This window comes from Dendrobates tinctorius, unplaced genomic scaffold, assembly GCF_039654945.1.
Source record: "Dendrobates tinctorius isolate UK_male_01 unplaced genomic scaffold, ASM3965494v1 ptg000163l, whole genome shotgun sequence".
In the NCBI taxonomy this organism is placed as follows: domain Eukaryota; kingdom Metazoa; phylum Chordata; class Amphibia; order Anura; family Dendrobatidae; genus Dendrobates; species Dendrobates tinctorius.
Window position 1 is genome coordinate 108,289 of NW_027361830.1, and position 20,717 is coordinate 129,005.

Here is a 20,717-nt window from a genome sequence, read left to right on the forward strand (position 1 = left end):
CACTGGTGCCCGGTCGCGGCCCCCTTCGCCCGGCGCTTACTGCGGGGAGGCCAGAAATTTAGCCCCCGGCTTTTTCGGCCTGATAGGCCGCAATTTAAATAGCGCCGCCCTCGATAGCGCCGCCCCCTCCCCTCCCCCGGCACCTACAGTGGGTAGGCCAAAAATTTAGTCCCTGACTTTTCCGGCCTACTAGGCCGCAATTTGAATAGCGCCGCCAGCACTATCGTCACCGCCCCCTCCTCTTGGCGCCTTTCATTCCAAACAAGACGCGTAATTCTAATCTCGGGGGCCATGTCTGTTACCTCTACTGCAGTTAACCCTTTCAGGAGCAGCCAAATTCCGGGTGACGACACAGGGCCACCGTTTTCCTCCCGGGGGACATAACACAGGACCATGGGTAAGCTGCATCTGCCTTCAGAGTAAAGCTTAACCCCTTCCCGGCACATTCCCTGCAGCTGCAGTTAGACTCTGCCGTTAACCCTTTCTGGAGCGCTATGCCTCACTCACAGGAGGCCAAACGGACCGCTAAGAAGCACACTGCGCTTTTCTACCATGTGAACTACCTGCAAGTCAGCCTTACCACAGCGAGCATGACTCTCCAGTGCTCAAGCTAATCCGTTATGCACGGACCGCGACCCGGCCTGCGTCCGAACCGCGCCCCGACCTGCGCTCCAACGCCCCTCGCAGCCGCTGCTGACGGGCCTCCTGCGTCTGGTACCCCCGAGTGGGCTGCATCCCTGTCACGGTCGGTGGAGCCTCTGACCAAGGCTATATTCCCCCTACGGGAGGACTGTCTCTGGCAAAGCGGGCTCATGGCTCGTCCCCTAGTCGCGTTCGCGCCTCAGCATCAGCCACTCCTGTCTCTCGCTCGCCCTCTCCTGAGGTTCACAGCGAGCATAACTCTGATTTTGTATCTGTCACGTCAGCCCCTCAGAATCCCCCAACTGATCAAGAGTCGCTTGATTCTCTTATAGAATCAGTCAACAGGATTCTGAGATTGAATGAGGAGAATATTCCCGCTCCAGCACTCCTCATTTAAGGAATAAGCGTGTGCGCTGGTTATTTACCAGCCGTCCAGTATCATAGGGATCAGCCATAAGTGGTTCACTGGGCAAAAGTTTACTCTGGCTAAATACCCTTTTGATCCAGACCTAATGAAGGATCGATTACAGATCCCTCCGGTGGACCCTCCTGTACCGCGTCTTGCTTCCACAACACTCCTATCTGTTTCTGAAGGTTCCTCGGTCAGAAACCCCTCCGATCATCAAATTGACTACCTTGCCCGTTCAATTTTTTGGAAGCTTCAGGAGTGGCGTTTGTTCCATCCTTCGCTGCAGTTTAGGTCACTAAGGCATGGCCGCTTGGGCAGAAGTCCTGATTACTGCCTTCCAGGGCACCAATCTTCCTCCGGAGACAACCTCTGTCGCCAGCCAGATGATTCACACAGCAAACTATGTAGTAGACGCTTCTTTTCAGGCCGCCAATTGCGCGGCTCATACTGCCGCTAATGCGATCTACCTTATGACGACAAATGGGTCAGGAAGCTGGTATTCTTCGGATATAATATACAATTTCTCCCCCCCCCCCCCCCTCCAACATGAGTTTTCCTTTCCTCTTCCTCCAAGAGAAAGACAAGAGCCTTCCTTCGGGCTGTTCAGGCTCTTCTAAGGGACGGAGTCATCATTCCGGTCCCCCTTCACGAAGGGTTCAGAAGATTTTATTCAGTCCTTCTTTTGTGGTTCTAAAAGAGGACGGGTCCATGCGACCCATCTCTGGATCTCAATTGTTAATCACCTTGTCACAGTACCGCAATTCCAAATGGAAACTCTCCGTTCATTTGTCGCTCCCATGGAAAAGGGACAGTTCCTAGCATCCATCGACGTCAAGAACGCTTACCTTCACATTCCGATCTGCCCGTCCCTCCAGTATCTCCTGCGTTTTGTAACTCACGAGGAACACTTCCAGTTCGTGGCCATGCCCTTCAGAGTCGCCACCGCTACCAGGGTCTTTTACCAAGGTCATGGCGGCTGTCATGCCCATTCTTCACCCTCGGGGAGTGGTACTGTTACCGTATCTGGACGACCTGCTCATCAAGGGTCGGTCCCTTCCAGTCTGCAAGGAATCTGTGGATAACAGTAAATACTCTTTCCCACCTAGGGAGGAAGATAGACTGCAAAAAGTCTCTCCCAGGACCGGCTCACACTTCCCGCGGATTCATCACTCTCCCTCCAGGAGAGACCTAAGCCTTACGACAAGCAGAGCGAACTCTTTCTCAACCAGTTTCGATCTCCATTCGTTTTCAACATGAGAGATCTCGGAAGGATGGTGGCAGCGATGGAAGCAGTTTCATTTGCACAGTTCCACCTCCGTCCCTTACAACATGCATTGCTGTTCGCTTGGGATGAGAACCCATTCTCCCTGGACCGTCGGATTCCTCCGTCCCTGCGGGACAGGCAAGCCCTCAGGGAGTAGACACCGAGGTCCTCCCTGAATCAAGGGAGGTCTTTACCCACAGTAAGATGGTTGGTAGTAACCTCCGACGCAAGTCTCCTCAGTTGGGGCGCGGTTCCTCGTCACCTCACGGCACAAGGTCATTGGTCAACCCGAGAGTCACGTCTCCCCATTAACTTTGGGAGAGAAGAACAATCAGATTAGCTCTAAGGAGTTTCCACCATCTCTTCGCAGGTCTCCCCATCAGGTCTCAATCCGACAACGCCACGGCTGTAGCGTATATCAACCGTCAGGGAGGTTTTCGGGGCAGGATGGCCATGCACGAAGTGAGTCTCCTCTACCATAGGTCCGAGACCAACCATTCGCCCATCTCAGTAAGCCGCATCCCGGGCTTGGAAGATTAGAAGATAGAATTTCTCGGTCACCAAGGCATTGCCTCGGGGAGGTGGTCTCTTCATCCGGAACTCTTTCAGCAGATTTGTCATCGTTAGAGGACTCCGGATGTGGATCTCATGGCCTCAAGACTAAACAGCAAGGTTCCTCGGTTCATTTTCCGATCGCGCGATCCTTGCGCCATCTGAGCGGACTCTCTAGTTCCGCCATAGCTCTGGTTCCGGCTCCTGGACATCCCCCCCCCCCCTTTCTCTTGTTTCCGAGGGTCATCAAGAGGATCAGAGCAGAGGTAGTGCCAGTGATCCTAGTCGCGCTAGACTGACCGTGCCGAGCATGGCATGCAGAACTAACACAACTAGTCGTCGGCGACTTTCATATCATATGGATCTACTCTCGCAGGGCCCGATTTACCACCAGAACTCCGGGGTCCTGTTTTTGACGGCGTGGCCATTGAATCCTGGTTTTTAGCTCAGGCTGGTTTCCCTCACGACGTGATTTCCACCATGATTAGTTCCAGGAAGCCTGTGTCCATGCGCATCTAGACAACCTTCCTTTTTTTGTGGTGCAAGGTTCATGGTCGATCACCTCCGGTATTTTCCATTCTGGCCATATTGGAATTCCTTCAATCCGGATTAATATCAGGCCTTGCGCTTAGCTCGCTCAACGGCAAAATTTCGGCCTTGTCAGTGCTTTTCCAACACAAATTGCCACCAAGCTTCGGCTCAAGACGTTCATTCAGGGAGTTTCCCATGTGGCGTCTCCTTATAGAAGACCATTTGACTCATGGAGCCTTAACCTGGTTCTCGGGGCCTTTCAGGAGGTTCCTTTTCGAATTGCTGCAGGACGTGTCACTGATCGTCCTCTCTTGGAAGGTGGTCTCTCTAGTGGCAACTACGTCAATCAGACGAGTTTCGGAATTGGCAGCCCTTTCCTGCTGTTCTCCGTTTCTGAATTTTCATCAGGAAAAGGTAGTTCTCAGGACGTTTCCGTCCTTCCTGGACAAGATCCTCTCCTCTTGCCATCTCAACGGGGAAATTGTTTTGCTTTCCCTTTGTTCCGGCGCCAGTCCATCGCATTGAGAAGGCCCTCCACACCCTGGATGTGGTTAGGGCGCTGAGACGGTACATCTCGCGGATGGCTCCTTTCCACAAGTCAGATGCCCTGTTCATACTTCCAGACGGGCATAGGAAGGGTCTAGCCAGGTTGATTCGCTTGGCGATTCAGGTATCCTACCGTGTCAGGAACGTACCTGTCCCAGCGAGGATTGAGGCGCGCTCTACCCGGTCAGTGAGCGCCTCTTCGATCTTTCGGCACCAGGTCCGGCAGAACAGGTCTGCAAGGCTGCGATTTCGTCCAGTCTGCATACTTTTACAAAAAGTTACCACATTCATTCTCAGGCCTCTCCGCAAGGCTGCGACTTGGTCCAGCTTGCGTACCTTTACAAACATTGCCTAATTCATTCTCAGGCTTCTACGGATGCAGCTCTCGGCAGACGCTACCTGCAATCGGCAGTACCACGGTGTTCACTCAGTGGTACATGGGGTATTAGCATATGTATGCTCCCCACCCAGGGACTGCTTTAGGATGTCCCACGGTCTCTGTCCCCCAATGAGGCATAGGAGAAATAGGGATTTTTGTGTACTCACCGTAAAGTCCATTTCTCCGAGCCAATCATTGGGGGACACAGCATCCACCCTTTTTAGCCTATTGGCTCACTGTAGCGTTCTTAGGTGTTGATATTGTTATGGTTATTGTTAACTGTTTATGCTCCTACTGCTTTTTTTACCGAACTGGAGAATCTCAGCCAGCGAGAGAATGTATGCTGCAGGGGAGGAGCTAACTTTTTTTCTGGTTTACTTAGTGTCCTCCTAGTGGCCAGCAGCATAACACCCACGGTCTCTGTGTCCCCCAATGATTGGCTTGGAGAAAAGGATTTTACGGTGAGTACACAAAAATCCCTATTTTTTATGCATTAAACCTTATCCGCATGCACAAGATCAGATTTTTTGACTGTTTCTTTACTGCCAAGAGAGCAGGTTTTTCCTTCTGAAAAAAACGCATCAAAAACACAAATTGTAAACATAGCCTTAAAGTGATTATCATTTCACTTTGTGCATGCCTATGGACAACGATATCACAGTGATTAAAAAAAAAATGTAAGCCTAAGAGCAGCACACCACCAACCCACGTCGTGTCAGGGTGGCCTTTATACAGGACAATGATTTTCTGTTGCTCCATATGTATCTGATTAATCTTCATTCACCTAAATAAATGCTATAAACCACACCCCACAATTTGGATCCCTAATCAAGATTTGTCTAAATGTTAAGCCCTCATGTGGCACAGTTCGATCTAAACTCTGTCACGTGTGTACAATCTGATTTACAAGAATTGGTAAAGCTTCTCCTAAGGGAAAATTTGCAGTGTATTTATATATTTTGTACCTTTTTTAGGAGAATGCAGAACGATTTGTTATCCCTTCAGATTTGCTGCTTATTCCTCCACATGAGGAAGCCATTCTGGAACTGATGACAGGTATGTAATACACGTGGCCACAGCATCACAGTGTAAAAACTTAAGCTAATATTTCTAAATGCTAATTTGTCCAATTTTTAGTGTGTGAAATTGGAGGAGTTATGTAAAATATGGCTGCAATTTCTGAACAGCTTTAATTTATTTTAATCCTTTTAACGAAGTTAAATCTAAAAGTTTCACTTGCTACACAGTGTCTCTCAGTATTGGCTGCGCGATGCTGTGAAGCTCACCTTCCGTCAGACTCTTTTAAGGCAGATCTATGCCTTTCAGCGTCAGCTTTGTGCATCTGTTGACGCTCTTTTCGGGTGAGATTTTGACGGGCAGCTCTTTTTCTAACAGTACTGGCTTCACGCTGCAATTGAAGGTGCTGTTCTGTAACCCTACATCTACAAACCCTTTGAGCTTTCAGCCTTTCTTGCTTTTTTTGCCTGAGCTTCCTCTTCAGAAAGTACTTGCTGGTGTTTGGACTACATTATTATTGAACAAATAAGGTTGTAAACTTTTATTGGCAGTTTGTTTGTTTTTTTAAATTGCAGCATTAACTGATAGAGATTTATTTATTGTTCATTAAACTCTCTGTAAACCCTTTTTTTTCATTATGTGTAGTATTTCTTTACTTTGGTTTGTTGGTGCAGGAGAGTTTGTGAGTGGGGTCTTATGTATGTCTTCCTCCCCTGGCTGCTTTCTCTTTTTTTTTTTTTTTGTGTTTATTCTAAATCTTTAATTATATTTTTCTTTATTTATTACTCTTGAAGTAATCTTCTTCCTTTTTTCAGTAGCCTTATGGGCTGCGTTTGCATAGTTCTCTGCTCACAGTGTATTAGAATTAAAATGGCACCGGAGGGTGGGCGTGCGCAGTGCTATGTAAAATTTCAGTGCAATACTTTAAAAAAAAAAATTTGATTTACACTGTATTTATTTTATTGAAGTCTGTGATATTTATTTACATTGGGTTGTTGGTTTGGGATTTTGTAGGTGGGGTTTTTTGTAAGTGTTCTTTCCTTGGCTGCTTTCCTCCTTTTTTTTTTTTTTTTTTTTTTTTTTTGTCTCTCCCTCACTTTGTCCGGGACTTTCTAGATCGGGTGTTATAGTTCAATAAAATGGCAGCAAAGTCAGCACGTGTGCATACTGCGCTTTTGCCCAGCGCGTGCATACTGCAATAAATTCTGTGTAGACCATTTTTTTTTTTTTCTTAGGCTGTGTGCACACGATGCAGATTTGCAGCGGATCCGCAGCGGATTTTACCGCGCAGAAACGTTGCATATCCGCATTGTGATGTACAGTAGCCTTAAAATCAATGGGAAAAAAAAACCGCTGTGCAGACGCTGCGGATTTTTCCGCGGTACAAAATCCGAAGCATGTTACTTCTTTTGTGCGGTTTTCCATCTCCCCTGTCACCAAATCCGCAGTGGAAAGCCGCAGGAAAAATGGAAGAAATCCGCAGGAAAAATGCAGGTCATTTGACCTGCGGATTTCTTCCATTCTGCGCGGAAAAATCCGCAGGGCTAAAAAAGTGCGTCTGCACTCAGCCTCAAAGTCTGTGGTATTTATGTTGGGTTTTGGTGCTGGAGTTTGTGAGTGGGGTCTTGTATATGTCTTCCTCCCCTTGTTGCTTTCCTCACTTTTATTTTGTATTTCCACTGTTAAATTATTTTTCACAACGTTTTTTATTCCCTGTTCAATAAAATGGAAGCCGTCCTGCAAAACAAAAGAAAGACCTTTTTATTATACTCCCCTACAGGATGTTCCGATGGGCATCACTGGTCTTGGCCCAGTGCCTCCTCTCTTCTTGTGATGGCGTCCTCCTTCTCTTCTTTATGTGCATAACTCATCCTACGTCTTCCACACAGTGTGCCCCATCGCTCTCCTGCGCAGGCGCACTTCTTTCTGCCCTGCTGAGGTCAGAGCAAAAGTACTGGCACTCTTCAGCCTTTGCCCACGCATTCGCAGAACAGTACTTTCCTGTGTATTCCACTTTACGCGAGTATGTGTAAGTCATAAATACCCTCTACTCCCGGCTCAAAAAACGGTGAATCCCCACAGTGCGCTCAGTGAATGCATACTAATTGATTTGGACCGAACAAATCCTTTAGTCTTTTTATGAAATCTAAAATATATCCTTCCATCTCCAGTAACTTGCCAGGGGCAGGCTATAAATTGTTCCGTCATAATGCCGTCAATTATTATTTTATGGGACTGTCTAATTTAGAAACCTTTCCCAATCATTCCATTCATCCAAGCCTTATTTTTTTCAACTTTTTAGATTTGCCTCTAAACCTATTTTTTTTATTGTCTTGAATACTGGTGTATTCTGTTTGACTATTCTATTTGACATATATATTATATCTAGGTCAATAATATAGCTGTTGGGGCTATACACCACCATTCTGCTAGTTCCCCTTACGTATTCATGCAATAATGTGAAGCATTGCTAAATAAATATTAATATAATATTTTGGTGGTATCTGCTATTAATATACAATGCTTTTAATATACATTTTGAATTAAAAGCCTTGTATCTTCAGGCGTGCACCAGTTCCAGCCCCCTGCTTTGCGAGGTGGGTAGCTTGGTGGTGGGGGAGGCTATGTCCTCATTAAGATCAACTGTTTGGGCTGCGGAATGGTCACACTGCAGGTCCAAAGTGTGCTCTCTCCCTGGCTGCTCTGCAGGTCCAAAGTGTGCTCTCTCCCAGGCTGCTAGCAGAGTTGGCTTTTCATCAAAAGGGCAGGAGTATTGATGATGGCCGGGTTTAGCAATCCAGCCAGCTTCAGACAGTAAAGCATAGAGCCTGTTCTTCCCGCGTTCCTTGCCTAGCTAACCGACCAGGCTTGGACTGCAGGACATAACTTGGGCATCGAGCTGAGCTGTTCACCACAAAAATTAAGCATCCCTCTATTCTTGAGAACAGATTTTTAATAAGGATTTAATTGTAAAAACAGTTACTTGTTTTCCCTATTTATGAATGTGAGACAGCCACTTTAACCCCTTTCTGACATCCGACGTACTATCCCGTCCACAGTACCCGGGCCCGTATGACCGTGGACGGGATAGTACGTCGGGCCCTTTAATGCGAGTCGCGGTGATCGCATTAAAATTCCGACGCCATCTCACTTTACAGAAGATGGCGTCGGCCTCCCGGGCTGCGATCCCGCCCCCCCTCCCCCCCGGCATCCAGAGCGCTGTGATTGGCTGTTCAATTCTGAACAGTCAATCGCAGCGTTTCTCATTGTTTCAGCCAATCAGCTTGGCTGAAACAATGATGTCCTAGGATTGGAGTACCGATGTACTCGATCCTAGAGCCGGTGCCTGGCAACGCCAGGCACCGGCAAAAAGCCCCCGGATTGGCGCGATCGCCGATCTAATCAATCGCAGCGCACAGCGGCGCTATACCGCCGCTGAGCCCAGCCAGTACCGGCCCGGATCGGTGCTATATTAGCAGGGCCTGCAGGAGCTGGCTGGCGCGATCGATTAGATCGGCGATCGCGCCAACCACAGGGCACAGCTGCGGTCACATGTGACCGCTCTGTGCCCTGCTGGTGACCTGGGCATGACCTGCCTAGGAATCGGAGCTGTGAGCTCTGATCCTAGGCAGTTGCCATGGTCACCAGGCAGATCAGGGATTGGTGGATCAATGTAATCATTCGATCCTACCAATGACAGGTCACAGCAGCGATGTGAACGCTCTGTGACCTGTCTGCAGGGGTCCTCACTCTAGCTGAGGATTCCTGCAGAGAGGTCGGACGCAGCAAGAGCTCCTGTGCTGGGTATTGTGGTGCCACAACTTGTAGCATCACAATCCCTGCAGAAAGAAGAAAGAAAAAAGAAAGAAACAACCGCCAACCGTAAGTGTTCCTGATCCCCTGCCCAATCTATCTTCATCCCCCCATCCCTCCTTCCCCCTCTTTTTACCCCCCTCCACCCCCCTTCATTTTTTTCACCCCCCTTTGTGCCACCTAACTACAACCCTGCCCAATCTCTCTTCATCTACCCCCCTCCACCCCACTTTTGCGCCACCTCCGTGCGCAGCCGCCGAGCGTTGATCGGTGACGCAGTTCACCGATCAACACTCGTGCTCGCTTTTTTTCCATATCCCCCTTTGCGCCACCTCCGTACACACATCCCGCAGCCACAAAACTTGGATAAGTGACACACTTCACTTATCCAAGCTTGTGCCTGCCGTTTTTCATTTTTTTCACCCCCTTTGTGCCACCTAACTACAACCCTAACTGATCCCAGCCTAATCTCTCGTCATCCACCCTAGTTCCCCCTTCCCCCTATTTTTACCCCCTCCACCCCACTTTTGCGCCGCCTCCGAGCGCAGCCGGCGAGCGTTGATTGGTGATGCAGTTCACCGATCAACACTCGTGTTCGCTTTTTTTTTCCTTAGCCCCCTTTGCGCCACCTCCGTACACACATCCCGCAGCCGCAAAACTTGGATAAGTGACACACGTCACTTATGCAAGCTTGTGCCTGCCGTTTTTCATTTTTTTTCACCCCCCTTTGTGCCACCTAACTACAACCCTAACTGTTGATCCCTGCCCAATCTCTCTTCATCCACCCCAATCCCCCATCCCCCCTTTTTTAGGACCCCCCTCCACCCACCTTTGCGCAGCTGCAGAGGGTTGATTGGTGACGCAGTTCATCGAGCAACACTCGTGCTCCCTTTTTTTCTCAGCCCCCTTAGCGCCAACTCCGCACACACACATCCCCCAGCTGGCAAACTTTGATAAGTGACACAGTTCACTTACCAGAGTTTGTGCCTGCCGTTTTCCTTTTTTTTTTTTTTTTTTTTTTCACCTTCCCCCTTGCGCCACCCCGTGCGCACATCCAGCAGCCTAATTTTGATAAGTGACACTTATCAGCTAGGGCCTGCTGTTTTAGACCTTTTTCCACAGCTTTTTCTTTACAGAAAGTTTACACCAATCACTTCCCCCCCCCCCCCCCTCACGTACACATACAGTTTTCAATAAAGTGTACACCCAAGCACCATATTTACACAAAAATGTCATCAAATTCATCCCAACAGAGCTATTCAGTGGAGGAGGCATATGCTATACTTGCCTCCGACACTGATAGTGAGGATGGTGATCCCACTTTTCTTTATTTTTCTGATTCTTCATCCTCCTCCTCTTCCCCTTCCTCATCTTCCTCCTCCTCATCTTCCTCCTCGGGTCCTGCGGAACCGCCACGCAGACGCTCCAGGACAGAAGATGAGGCAGCGCCCACCATGCCCGCAGCTGACCCAGTGCTCCCCGTATGGACCTCGCCCCCCAAAAAATTACGAGCCACTGATTCCTGATTTTGTGGCAGAATCAGGAATCAAGTTTGACACCACCGGCCTCACAGAAATTGACTTTTTCAAAGTATTTTTCTCTGAGGATTTTGTTAGCCTCATGGTGGAGCAAACTAATTTGTACGCTCGTCAATTTTTGGAGCAAAACCCGCGTTCATCAATTTCAAACTGGTCTCCTGTAGACGCAGTTGATTTGACGCAGTTTTGGGGCCTGGCCCTCCATATGGAGATACTGAAGAAGCCGGAAATTCAGTAATATTGGAGTGTTGATATTTTATACAACACTCCAGTGTTCCGAATGGTCATGTCCCGGACGCGTTTTGAGGCCACCCACAAGTTTCTGCATTATACTGATAATGCACAGTGTCCCGCACGAGATGACCCCAACTTTGACCATCTTTTCAAAGTTCGGCCGGTCATCAAACACTTCAACAAAAAGTTTGCTGAAGTGTACGTACCCCAAAGGGACATCTGCGTGGATGAGTCCTTGGTTCACTTCAAGGGAAGGCTGCAATTCCGTCAATACCTGCCCAGTAAGAGGGCCAGGTACGGAATCAAACTCTATAAGCTGTGTGAGAGTACCTCAGGGTACATCCACAAGTTTAGAGTTTACGAAGGGAAGGACACCCGGATTGAACCCCCTGAGTGTCCTCCTTTCCTGGGAGTGGGAAAATTGTGTGGGATCTGGTGCACCCACTGCTGGATAAAGGTTATCACCTCTACACTGATAACTTTTATACCAGCATCCCACTCTACAAATCCCTCTCTGAGCGACGTACTGCAGCCTGCGGTACTGTCTGCAAAAATCAGAGAGGCCTCCCGAAGACGATACTTGGGCAGATGCTCCGAAAAGGTGAGAGCAGAGCCCAATGTAGCGACCACCTGCTGGTGGTCAAGTACAAGGACAAGAGAGATGTCCATCTCTTGACCACCATACACGGTGATGGCAGTACCCTCTGCACTGTACGGGTTACCTCTACACAGGTCCGTAAACCAACATGTGTAGTGGGGTACAACAAAAACATGGGGGGCGTTGATCTTTCCGATCAACTCCTCCAACCGTACAATGCATTGAGGAAGGCCAAGGTGTGGTATAAAAAGCTGGCCTTGCACATCGTCCAAATGGCAATGCTCAACGCATTCCTGCTGTCACAATGTGCATGCCCCAGCGATACATCGTATCTTCAGTTCCAGGAGGTAGTGGTTAAGGCCCTGATGTTTGGCGCTCAGGAAGGAGCGGGCCCCAGTACTTCTGGAACTGAAGGTGCTCGTATTGTACCAGGTCAGCATTTTCCGGGGGTGGTCCCGCCAACCCCAAGAAAAGGTAAGCCGCAAAAAAGGTGTCGAGTGTGTTACAAAAAAGGAATACACAGGGACACCACTTATCAATGCGACACCTGCCCCGAAAAACCTGGCCTGTGTATGAAGGATTGCTTCAAAATGTACCACACCTCCATGCACTACTACCGTAATTTACATTAGATTAGTTGGGGGCACATCTAGATTTGTTCTTTGGGGGTCTAGTATCCAAAATGATGTGCCTAAACAGGGAAAAAACCCACATGTGACATCAGGGGCTCTGCAAACGGAACATGACACCAGCAGACCATCAAAGTCTGCTTTCCAAAACGTCATTGCTTTCCAAAACGTCATTACTTCCCTTTCGAGCCCTGACGTGTGCCCAAACAGTAGTTTTCTCCCACATGTGGGGTATCAGCGTACTCAGGACAAATTGGACAATGACTTTTGGGGTCCAATTTCTCCTGTTACTCTTGGGAAAATTAAAAATTGGGGACTAAATGATCATTTATGTGGCAAGAAAACAGGATTTTACGCCCGGGCATTATAATCTTTAGTGAAACACTTGAGGGTACAAAGTGCTCACCACACATCTAGATAAGTTCCTTAGGGGGTCTAGTTTCCAAAATGGGATCACTTATGGGGGGTTTCTACTGTTTAGGAACATCAAGGGCTCTGCAAACGGAACATGACGCCCGCAGACCATTCCATCAAAGTCTACTTTCCAAAACGTCATTACTTCCCTTCCGAGCCCTGCCATGTGCCCAAACAGTAGTTTTCTCCCACATGTGGGGGGTATCAGCGTACTCAGGACAAATTGGACAACGACTTTTGGCGTCCAATTTCTCCTGTTACTGTTGGGAAAATTAAAAATTGGGGACTAAATGATCATTTATGTGGGAACAAAACAGGATTTTTTATTTTCACGCCCGGGCGTTATAAACTTCTGTGAAGCCCTTGGGGGTTCAAAGTGCTCACCACACATCTAGATAAGTTCCTTAGGGGGTCACTTCTGGGGGGTTTCCACTGTTTAGGCACATCAGACGCTCGTCAAACCCGACATGGTGTCCGATCTCAATTCCAGCCAATTTTAGGTTGAAAAAGTCAAACGGGGTTCCTTCCCTTCTGAGCCCTGCCATGTGCCCAAACAGTGGTTCACCACACATCTAGATAAGTTCCTTAGGGGGTCTAGTTTCCATTTTCTCCTGTTACCCTTTGTTGCTAAAATATCATTTTTGTGACTAAAATGTTAAATGTTCATTTTTTCCTTCCACTTTGCTTCTGCTCCTGTGACGCACCTGAAGGGTTAATAAACTTCTTGAATGTAGTTTTGAGTAGCTTCAGGGGTGCAGTTTTTAGAATGGTGTCACTTTTGGGTATTTTCTGCCATATAGACCCCTCAAAGTGACTTCAAATGTGAGGTGGTCCCTAAAAAAATGGTTTTGTAAGTTTTGTTGTAAAAATGAGAAATCGCTGGTCAACTTTTATCCCTTATAACTTCCTAACAAAAAAGAATGTTGTTTCCCAAATTGTGCTGATGTAAAGTAGACATGTGGGAAATGTTATTTAGTAACTATTTTGTGTCACATATTTCTCTGTTTTACAGGCATAAAAATTCAAAGTTTGAAAATTGCAAAATGTTCTAAATTTTCACCATATTTCTGTTTTTTTCATAAATAAACGCAAGTTATAGCGAAAAAATTTTACCACTAAAGTGAAGTACAATATGTCACGAGAAAACAGTCTCAGAATCGCCTAGATCCGTTGAAGCGTTCCAGAGTTATAACCTCATAAAGGGACAGTGGTCAGAATTGTAAAAATTGGCTCAGTCATGAACGTGCAAACCACCCTTGGGGGTAAAGGGGTTAAAGATCTTTCTATATAATCTTTTAAGAATTTTAGATTTAGTTGGTATCTTATTATGCAGTTACTATCGCAAGGGTCAAATCTCCTATACATGTTATTATTGAAGTCTTGGTGCTCAAATAACAAAAGTTCCTTTTCTCCAGAGTGCAGGTATGAAGGTCCGTGCACCAATGAACCTGCAGATTCTTCTGAAAGAGATAGTTCTTGTAAGTGTCTAATATCCAAGGACTCTGATACACTAAATTAGAATATGTCCATTGTGCTGTGTGCACAGTAGGGTAATTAGAGTGTTTATTGACAACGGTCACAGTTACATAGTAGGTCTCTTAATAAACTCTTCATATTGCATTTATTATTGCCTGCATGCCACTAGATTTTTTTTTTAGCAAGCATGCATGTACCTGGGCTTAGGTCACATTAGGATGACTAGAGAAAAAATAAAATACAGGAATGGGATTGTTCTGATGGAGCAACCAACCCCTGTAAACCGGTCTTGCTTCATATTACATTAAAATACTAAATATATTAATTGTAAGGAACCAGTTATGTTTACTTTACATGGAACTTGGAATCCGTACCTTATGATCAGCAAAAAAAACTTGTGGTGGCGTTTGGCTGCTTCAAAAAGGGAAATCGCAATGACAGGTATATGTTTTTTCATTGATCACCATTAGCTGTGGGACTTCTTACATCTGAAAGTGTGTGCTCTAGTGACTTTGGAATTTGTGTCACCCCTACTTAAAAAATAGCATGTCCAATTGATTTTAGTAATTAGAAAATCTAAAAACTCCCTAATGAATATTAAAAGTTGATGACCAGGCCATTTGCAGTACCTCCATTTCTGACCAAACACATTTTCATTTTTTTAATGAGAGTTTAAAATGTTTTCTTGTTCGGACATTCAAATACCTTATGCATCTTTTTTTCCTAATACATGGGGCCTAATTTTTAATTTCATACTCATTAACGCAGAATTTTTTGCTTATATTTGTGAAAAAATAAAGGAATTGCATGTCTGGTCATAAAAAAAAATGTGAAATACAAAGGAATACTAAACAATAATTTTTTAAACTGGTTTTCCCCTATGAAATAATTATTTACATAAGTCATACACTTTTTTTTTTTGTGAGTGGGGCTAGTAAGTTTTTTGGATTTTTTATCTTCCTGCTTTTTGTTTTTAATTTATCTCACACATTGTGACCCCCATAAAAGACCCTTTGGTGGGTATTTCAACATTTTAAATATAGTTTTTTGTATGTGTTTTACTTGCAACTGAGGCTAGTTTAATAGCCTCAATTACTAGAAATTTAGTCTCCTGGCTGCAGAACTGACTGGTTTTTCTAGGACTACATCCCTTCACCCAGCAAACACTGCTGTGTCAAGAGGAGAAAGCGCTGTCAGTGCTACCTATTACATAGCACTTCATCACTTTGTATACAGCGATAGAGAAAGCAGAGTTGGTAAAAAACAGTCTCTGCCTTCTGTATGGGGAGTCCGGCTGTGTCTGACTCCCGCAGCCTCACAATCTTCTGTAATTGCTATACTGTGCAGTGATGTTTTATAACATCACTCCAGAGCATAATTCAGACTGCCTAGAACCTTTACATTTTATAGGCCATCCAGAAGTAGTTAATAATGGGAAATGTGAATTTTCAATGGTGTTCCCATTTTTAGTACAGGAGCATCTCACAAATTTAGAATATCATCAAAAAGTTAATTTATTTCAGGGTTTCAATACAAAAAGTGAAACTCATCTTATATAGAGTCATTACAGAGTGATTCAAGTGTTTATTTCAGTTAATGATTATGGTTTGCAGCCAATGAAAACCCAAAAGTCATTATCTCAGTAAATTAGAATACTTTATAATACCAGCTTAAAAAACTGATTTTAAAATCTGAAATGTTGGCCTACAGAAATGTATGTTCAGTAAATGCACTCAATATTTGGTTGGGGCTCCTTTTCCATCATTTACTGCATCAGTGCGGAATGTCATGGAGGCGATCAGCCCGTGGCACTGCTGAGGTGTTATGGAAGCCCAGATTGCTTCTTTTTTTTTTTAAATTTGTTTATTAAACATCAGGGTACAAAGAATGCACAACATACACATTAGCTTATGATAAAAGACACCATCCAAAGCACACATGTAGTAAAATATAATACAAAGAAGTTGCACACTCTATAGATGAACAAGGTAATATGTACACTTCCCTCCAGGCATACGTAACGGATAATTATTTATGCATTTTCCAACATATATATCAATCCGATTTCACAAACCTTGTCATATCATGCAATGGTAAGATCTGACTAAAACTTCTAAACTACAGCTAGCACTACATCAACTAATATCTACTATTTCCGCAGCCTAGTTTCCTATATCATTTTGTGTCGCCTGTGATGTCTCAGTCTTGCAAAGTGAGGTGAGAAGAATTCCACCTCTCCCAGATCTTTTCAAATTTACCCGGGCATCCCCTATTTTGGTATAACGTGCACTCATATGGAACAATTGAATTTACTAACTTGATCCAAAATCTAAGGGTAGGACATGAACCCCCCATCCACCGCAGCGCCAGCACCTTCCGCACCATAAGCGTCTCGCGCAAGAAGACCCCAGTATAGCGATCCCAAATCTCCTCCTCCCACACCCCAAACAAGCAGACCAATGGCTCTAGAGGGACAGGGGCCTGCACCAGGGACGTCAGTATTGTAGTCACCTCTTTGCAGTAGTGTAGGATAGTGGGACATTGCCACACCATATGAATGAAATCAGCATCTGGCGAGTGACATCGCAAACATTCTGAAGACTGAAGCCGACCCATCCCGAAAAGTCGCCTCGGAGTCAAATATGATTGATTTATTATATACAATTGTATCATTCTGTTATTAATAGATGGTGATACTCCAATCGGAGACTCCAGAATCTCCTCCCACTCCTCTCTTTGCGCATCAGGGATGAGTCGTTCCCACTTCTTAATAGAGCTTATGGCCGATTCTGCCCCTACTGACAGCATATATGTATACAAGGAGGATATGAGACCCTGGGGGCCCTCCGAATTAAGAATTCCTATCAGAAGTAACTACGAGATAGTACAGTCCACACCTCTGTCCCTCATATGTGATTGAAGAGCCGATCTCAGTTGCAAATAGCAGAAAAACTGAGATCTCGGAATATCATGTGTGGCCTGCAATTGTACAAAAGACTTTAAGGTCCCCTGGTCATACAAGTCACCCACTGAAGAAACTCCACACTGGGTCCAAAAAACAGCGGATGGGTGATTCAGCAGCGGAAAATAGTTATTACTCCACAGAGGCATTTCCGCCATAACATCTTTAAACCCTATTACCTTCTTGATTTGTCTCCATATTAATCGTGCCAGCCGGAGCAGGGGTAACAGACGTGGAACATTAGTTTTTTCCAACTCAAGAAAACCTAATGGGCAATCCGCTCGTGCAGCGTGAAGCAGGTGGCTTTCAGAATTAGGGAGGCAATTACCCGGCATCCATTTATTTAAAGCTTTAGCCTGCCCAGCTAAGTAATATAGGAAAAAATCTGGCAGCGTCGCCCCACCTCCCTTCTTTGGTCTTTGTAAAGTGGACAATTTAAGTTTGGGCCTAGTTTTCCCCCAAATAAAGGACGTGACCAGGGAGTTAAGATTAACAAAAAAGGACTTGGGCACCGCTACCGCACTGTGTTGGAGCGAGTAGCCAAATTTAGGGAGCAGTATCATTTTAATCAGATTAATGCGTCCAGCCACAGATAATGGGAGTCTACTCCACGATGCAAATTTAGTTTTAACCAGTTCCAGCAACGGATGGACATTAAGTTGTAGATCAAGCGTACTATTATTGGATATGTGGATGCCCAAATACTTAAAACTAGATACTATAGGCAGCGAGGAGAGAGCCTCCAGCGGGGGCATCGGGGCATGGGAAAGGGTTAACAGGGCAGACTTTTCCCAATTTATATGTAAACCTGAATATTTACTAAATCTATCGATAAGGGATATCACCTGTGGCAAAGTGTCTTCCACATCATTCAAGAATATCACCATGTCATCGGCATATAGGCCTATGGTATCCACCCGACCTGCTATATCTGTACCTCGGATATTAGGGAATGACCTTATGCGTATTGCTAGTGCCTCAATCGCAAGGGCCAAGAGAGCCGGGGAAAGAGGGCAACCCTGACGGGTACCCCTATGCAATGCAAAAGACTCAGATATAGAATTATTTATTATAATACGGGCCTTGGGTTTCATGTATAATATTTTGATTCATGTTCTAAATTTATTGCCAAAGCCATACCTTTGCAAACATGCGGAGAGAAAAAGCCATTCAAGAGAGTCAAAAGCCTTGGCAGCATCTAACGATGCCAATGCCCATCTGTTGTCTGGCACCAGGGAACTATATTGGACTACTGACTGGACTCTTCTGATGTTAATAGAAGTACTTTTACCAGGCATAAAACCCGTTTGATCTGGATGTATAAGATTCAGTATAATTGAATTCAGTCTAGTAGCTAGAATCTTGGTGAAAATTTTATAGTCCACATTTACTAATGAAATGGGACGATAGGATCCATATTCCAAAGGGTCCTTCCCCTCCTTCCGAAGCACTATGATATTAGCCCCGTGAAAGGACTCAGGCATAGAATTCCCTTTCCATATTCCACGAAATACCTTTACCAAAAGTGGCGTCAATATATCTCGATACTTCCTGTATAGTTCAATAGGTAACCCATCAGGTTCAGGGGCCTTCCCAGAAGCCATATCTGTCATAGCATTATCTATCTCCTCTGCGGTGAACTCGGCATCCATAAGGGCTCGCTGTTCCGAATCTAATGTGGGGAATGATATATCTGACAAATAGTCTAAACACCCCAAAGTGTCAAAGTCACTTTTAGATTCATATAATGACCTGTAGTAATCCTGAAAGCAGCCAAGAATATCCTCGGTCGAAGATACCAGTGTACCGTCCACCCTACGAATCTGCAATATCGTATTAGAGGTGTTATGTTTGCGCACCAAATAGGCCAAGAATTTGCCCGTCTGGTTCCCCAATTCAAAATAGGATTGGCGGGTGAAGAATAGTTTGCGCTTAGATTTAGTGTCCACATGCTGAGTATATAACCTCTGGGCAGCCAGCCACTCACTCCTGTTCCCGCTAGTCTGGTTAGATACATATGTTGCCTCTGCGTCTTTCAGTCGTTGCTCCACCTCGTCATCCTCCCTTGCAGTCACCCGCTTAATATAAATCGTGGAGGATAAACAGCCCCTCAGGTATGCCTTAAGGGCGTCCCAAAATAAATTAATATCCTGGGGTTCCAGAAGGGACGCGATGAAGCAATTCAACTGATCAATCGTTCTGTCGGGAGACCCCATCAGTTTCAACCAGGAAGGATTTAACTTTCAAGCTATCCCACTGTTTACTTGCCCATATTTGAGTTTAAGGATGACCAGACTATGGTCTGAGATCCCCCTACTTCCATGTTCTATATCAGTCATCCACATTGCCAGACCGCTAGAACCAAATATATAGTCTATACGTGATAGAGAGCGTTTAGTGGATGAGTGGCAGGTATATTCCCTTAACTCAGGGTGACGCACACTCCACAAATCCAGCCACCCGCCACCCCCCATAAATGACGACAACTGGGTTGTAGTCGTTGGAGAGGACCCCCCAGTCGCTCCATCATCCAGCCTCAATTTATCAAGGTGATTGTTCATGACCATATTAAAGTCGCCCATATAAATAACATCTGCGTCTGGGTAGTTAAGGGCAAAACTCATTGCCTTCTGTAGAATGGATATACGAGCCGGAGGGGGGTTATAAATACATAAGACCACATATTTCCTGGTGTTTATCAGTGCATGGACAAAGACAAAACGACCCTCGGGATCCCTCCGAGTTTCCCTCGCCTCCCATCTGACGTCTTTATGTACCAACAGCGAGACCCCCCTCGAGTAGCTGGTATGTAATGTATGGGCAGACCATTGTACCCAGGGTTTCTGCACGCACCGCGCTGTATCCCTAGTCAGGTGCGTCTCCACCAAGGCCACAATGTGCAGGCGATAATATCTGACCTGTGAAAAAACCTTGATCTTTTTTCGAGGAGTTTTTATTCCCCTCACATTCCATGTCATACATATTAGCTCCGACCCCATATTTTACTCCACTGAACATGGTGCATAGTATTACCCGGGCAAAACTTAGAGACATCACTTAGAGGCCGATATTGTTGTTGATTGCGATTATAACCTAAAAAATACCAAAAACCACTACAGAAAAAAAAACAGTGAAAAAACAACAAACAACATAGGAGCAGAGTCCTGTACTCCCATCACTAAACAAATAAGGGGATACCATCACTGAGCCCAGTGTCCGGTCTTGTTGAAAGCCTGAACGCCTTCGAGTAAAGCTCCAGTCAGCCGATAAATAGAAAAATACTGGCCAGCAATAAATGCACTAGGATTCTTTTTCAGCAGACCCTCCATGGGATCGCAGCCACTCTGCCGCCTCCGCCGGGTCTGTAAAAAACAGAGTAGAACCCCCGTGGACCACCTGGAGCTGGGCCGGGTAAATCATCGAATATACAACATTTCTCTCCCGAAGATGTGTTTTGACCTCCGTAAACTGTGCCCGTTGTTTCTGGAGTTCCGCAGAGAAATCTGGGAAAATCGAGATCGTGGCATTATTGAACTTGATAGGACTCTTTTGCCGTGCCAGACGTAGAGCCACGTCTCTATGCAATTGAGGATGTGCGCCAGAAAGGGTCTAGGCGGGGCTCCAGGAGGAAGAGGCCTAGTAGGGGCTCTGTGAGCCCTTTCCACCGCAAAGATTGAGGAGAATTCATCGCCCAAAGTGGTTTTAAGCCAGTC

At 45.7% G+C, this 20,717-nt stretch overlaps 1 protein-coding gene across 3 annotated transcripts in view; it reads left to right on the plus strand.

The window, feature by feature from the left end:
* The window catches only part of ACD (ACD shelterin complex subunit and telomerase recruitment factor), a 141,986-nt gene that overhangs the window by 52,465 nt on the left and 68,804 nt on the right, over window positions 1–20,717 (plus strand). For all 3 annotated transcript variants that reach the window (XM_073550123.1, XM_073550121.1, XM_073550122.1), the window contains exons 9-10: window positions 5,298–5,379; window positions 13,982–14,044. In XM_073550123.1, coding sequence (XP_073406224.1) covers window positions 5,298–5,379; window positions 13,982–14,044 — 145 coding nt within the window. The remainder of the gene's footprint in view (window positions 1–5,297; window positions 5,380–13,981; window positions 14,045–20,717) is intronic.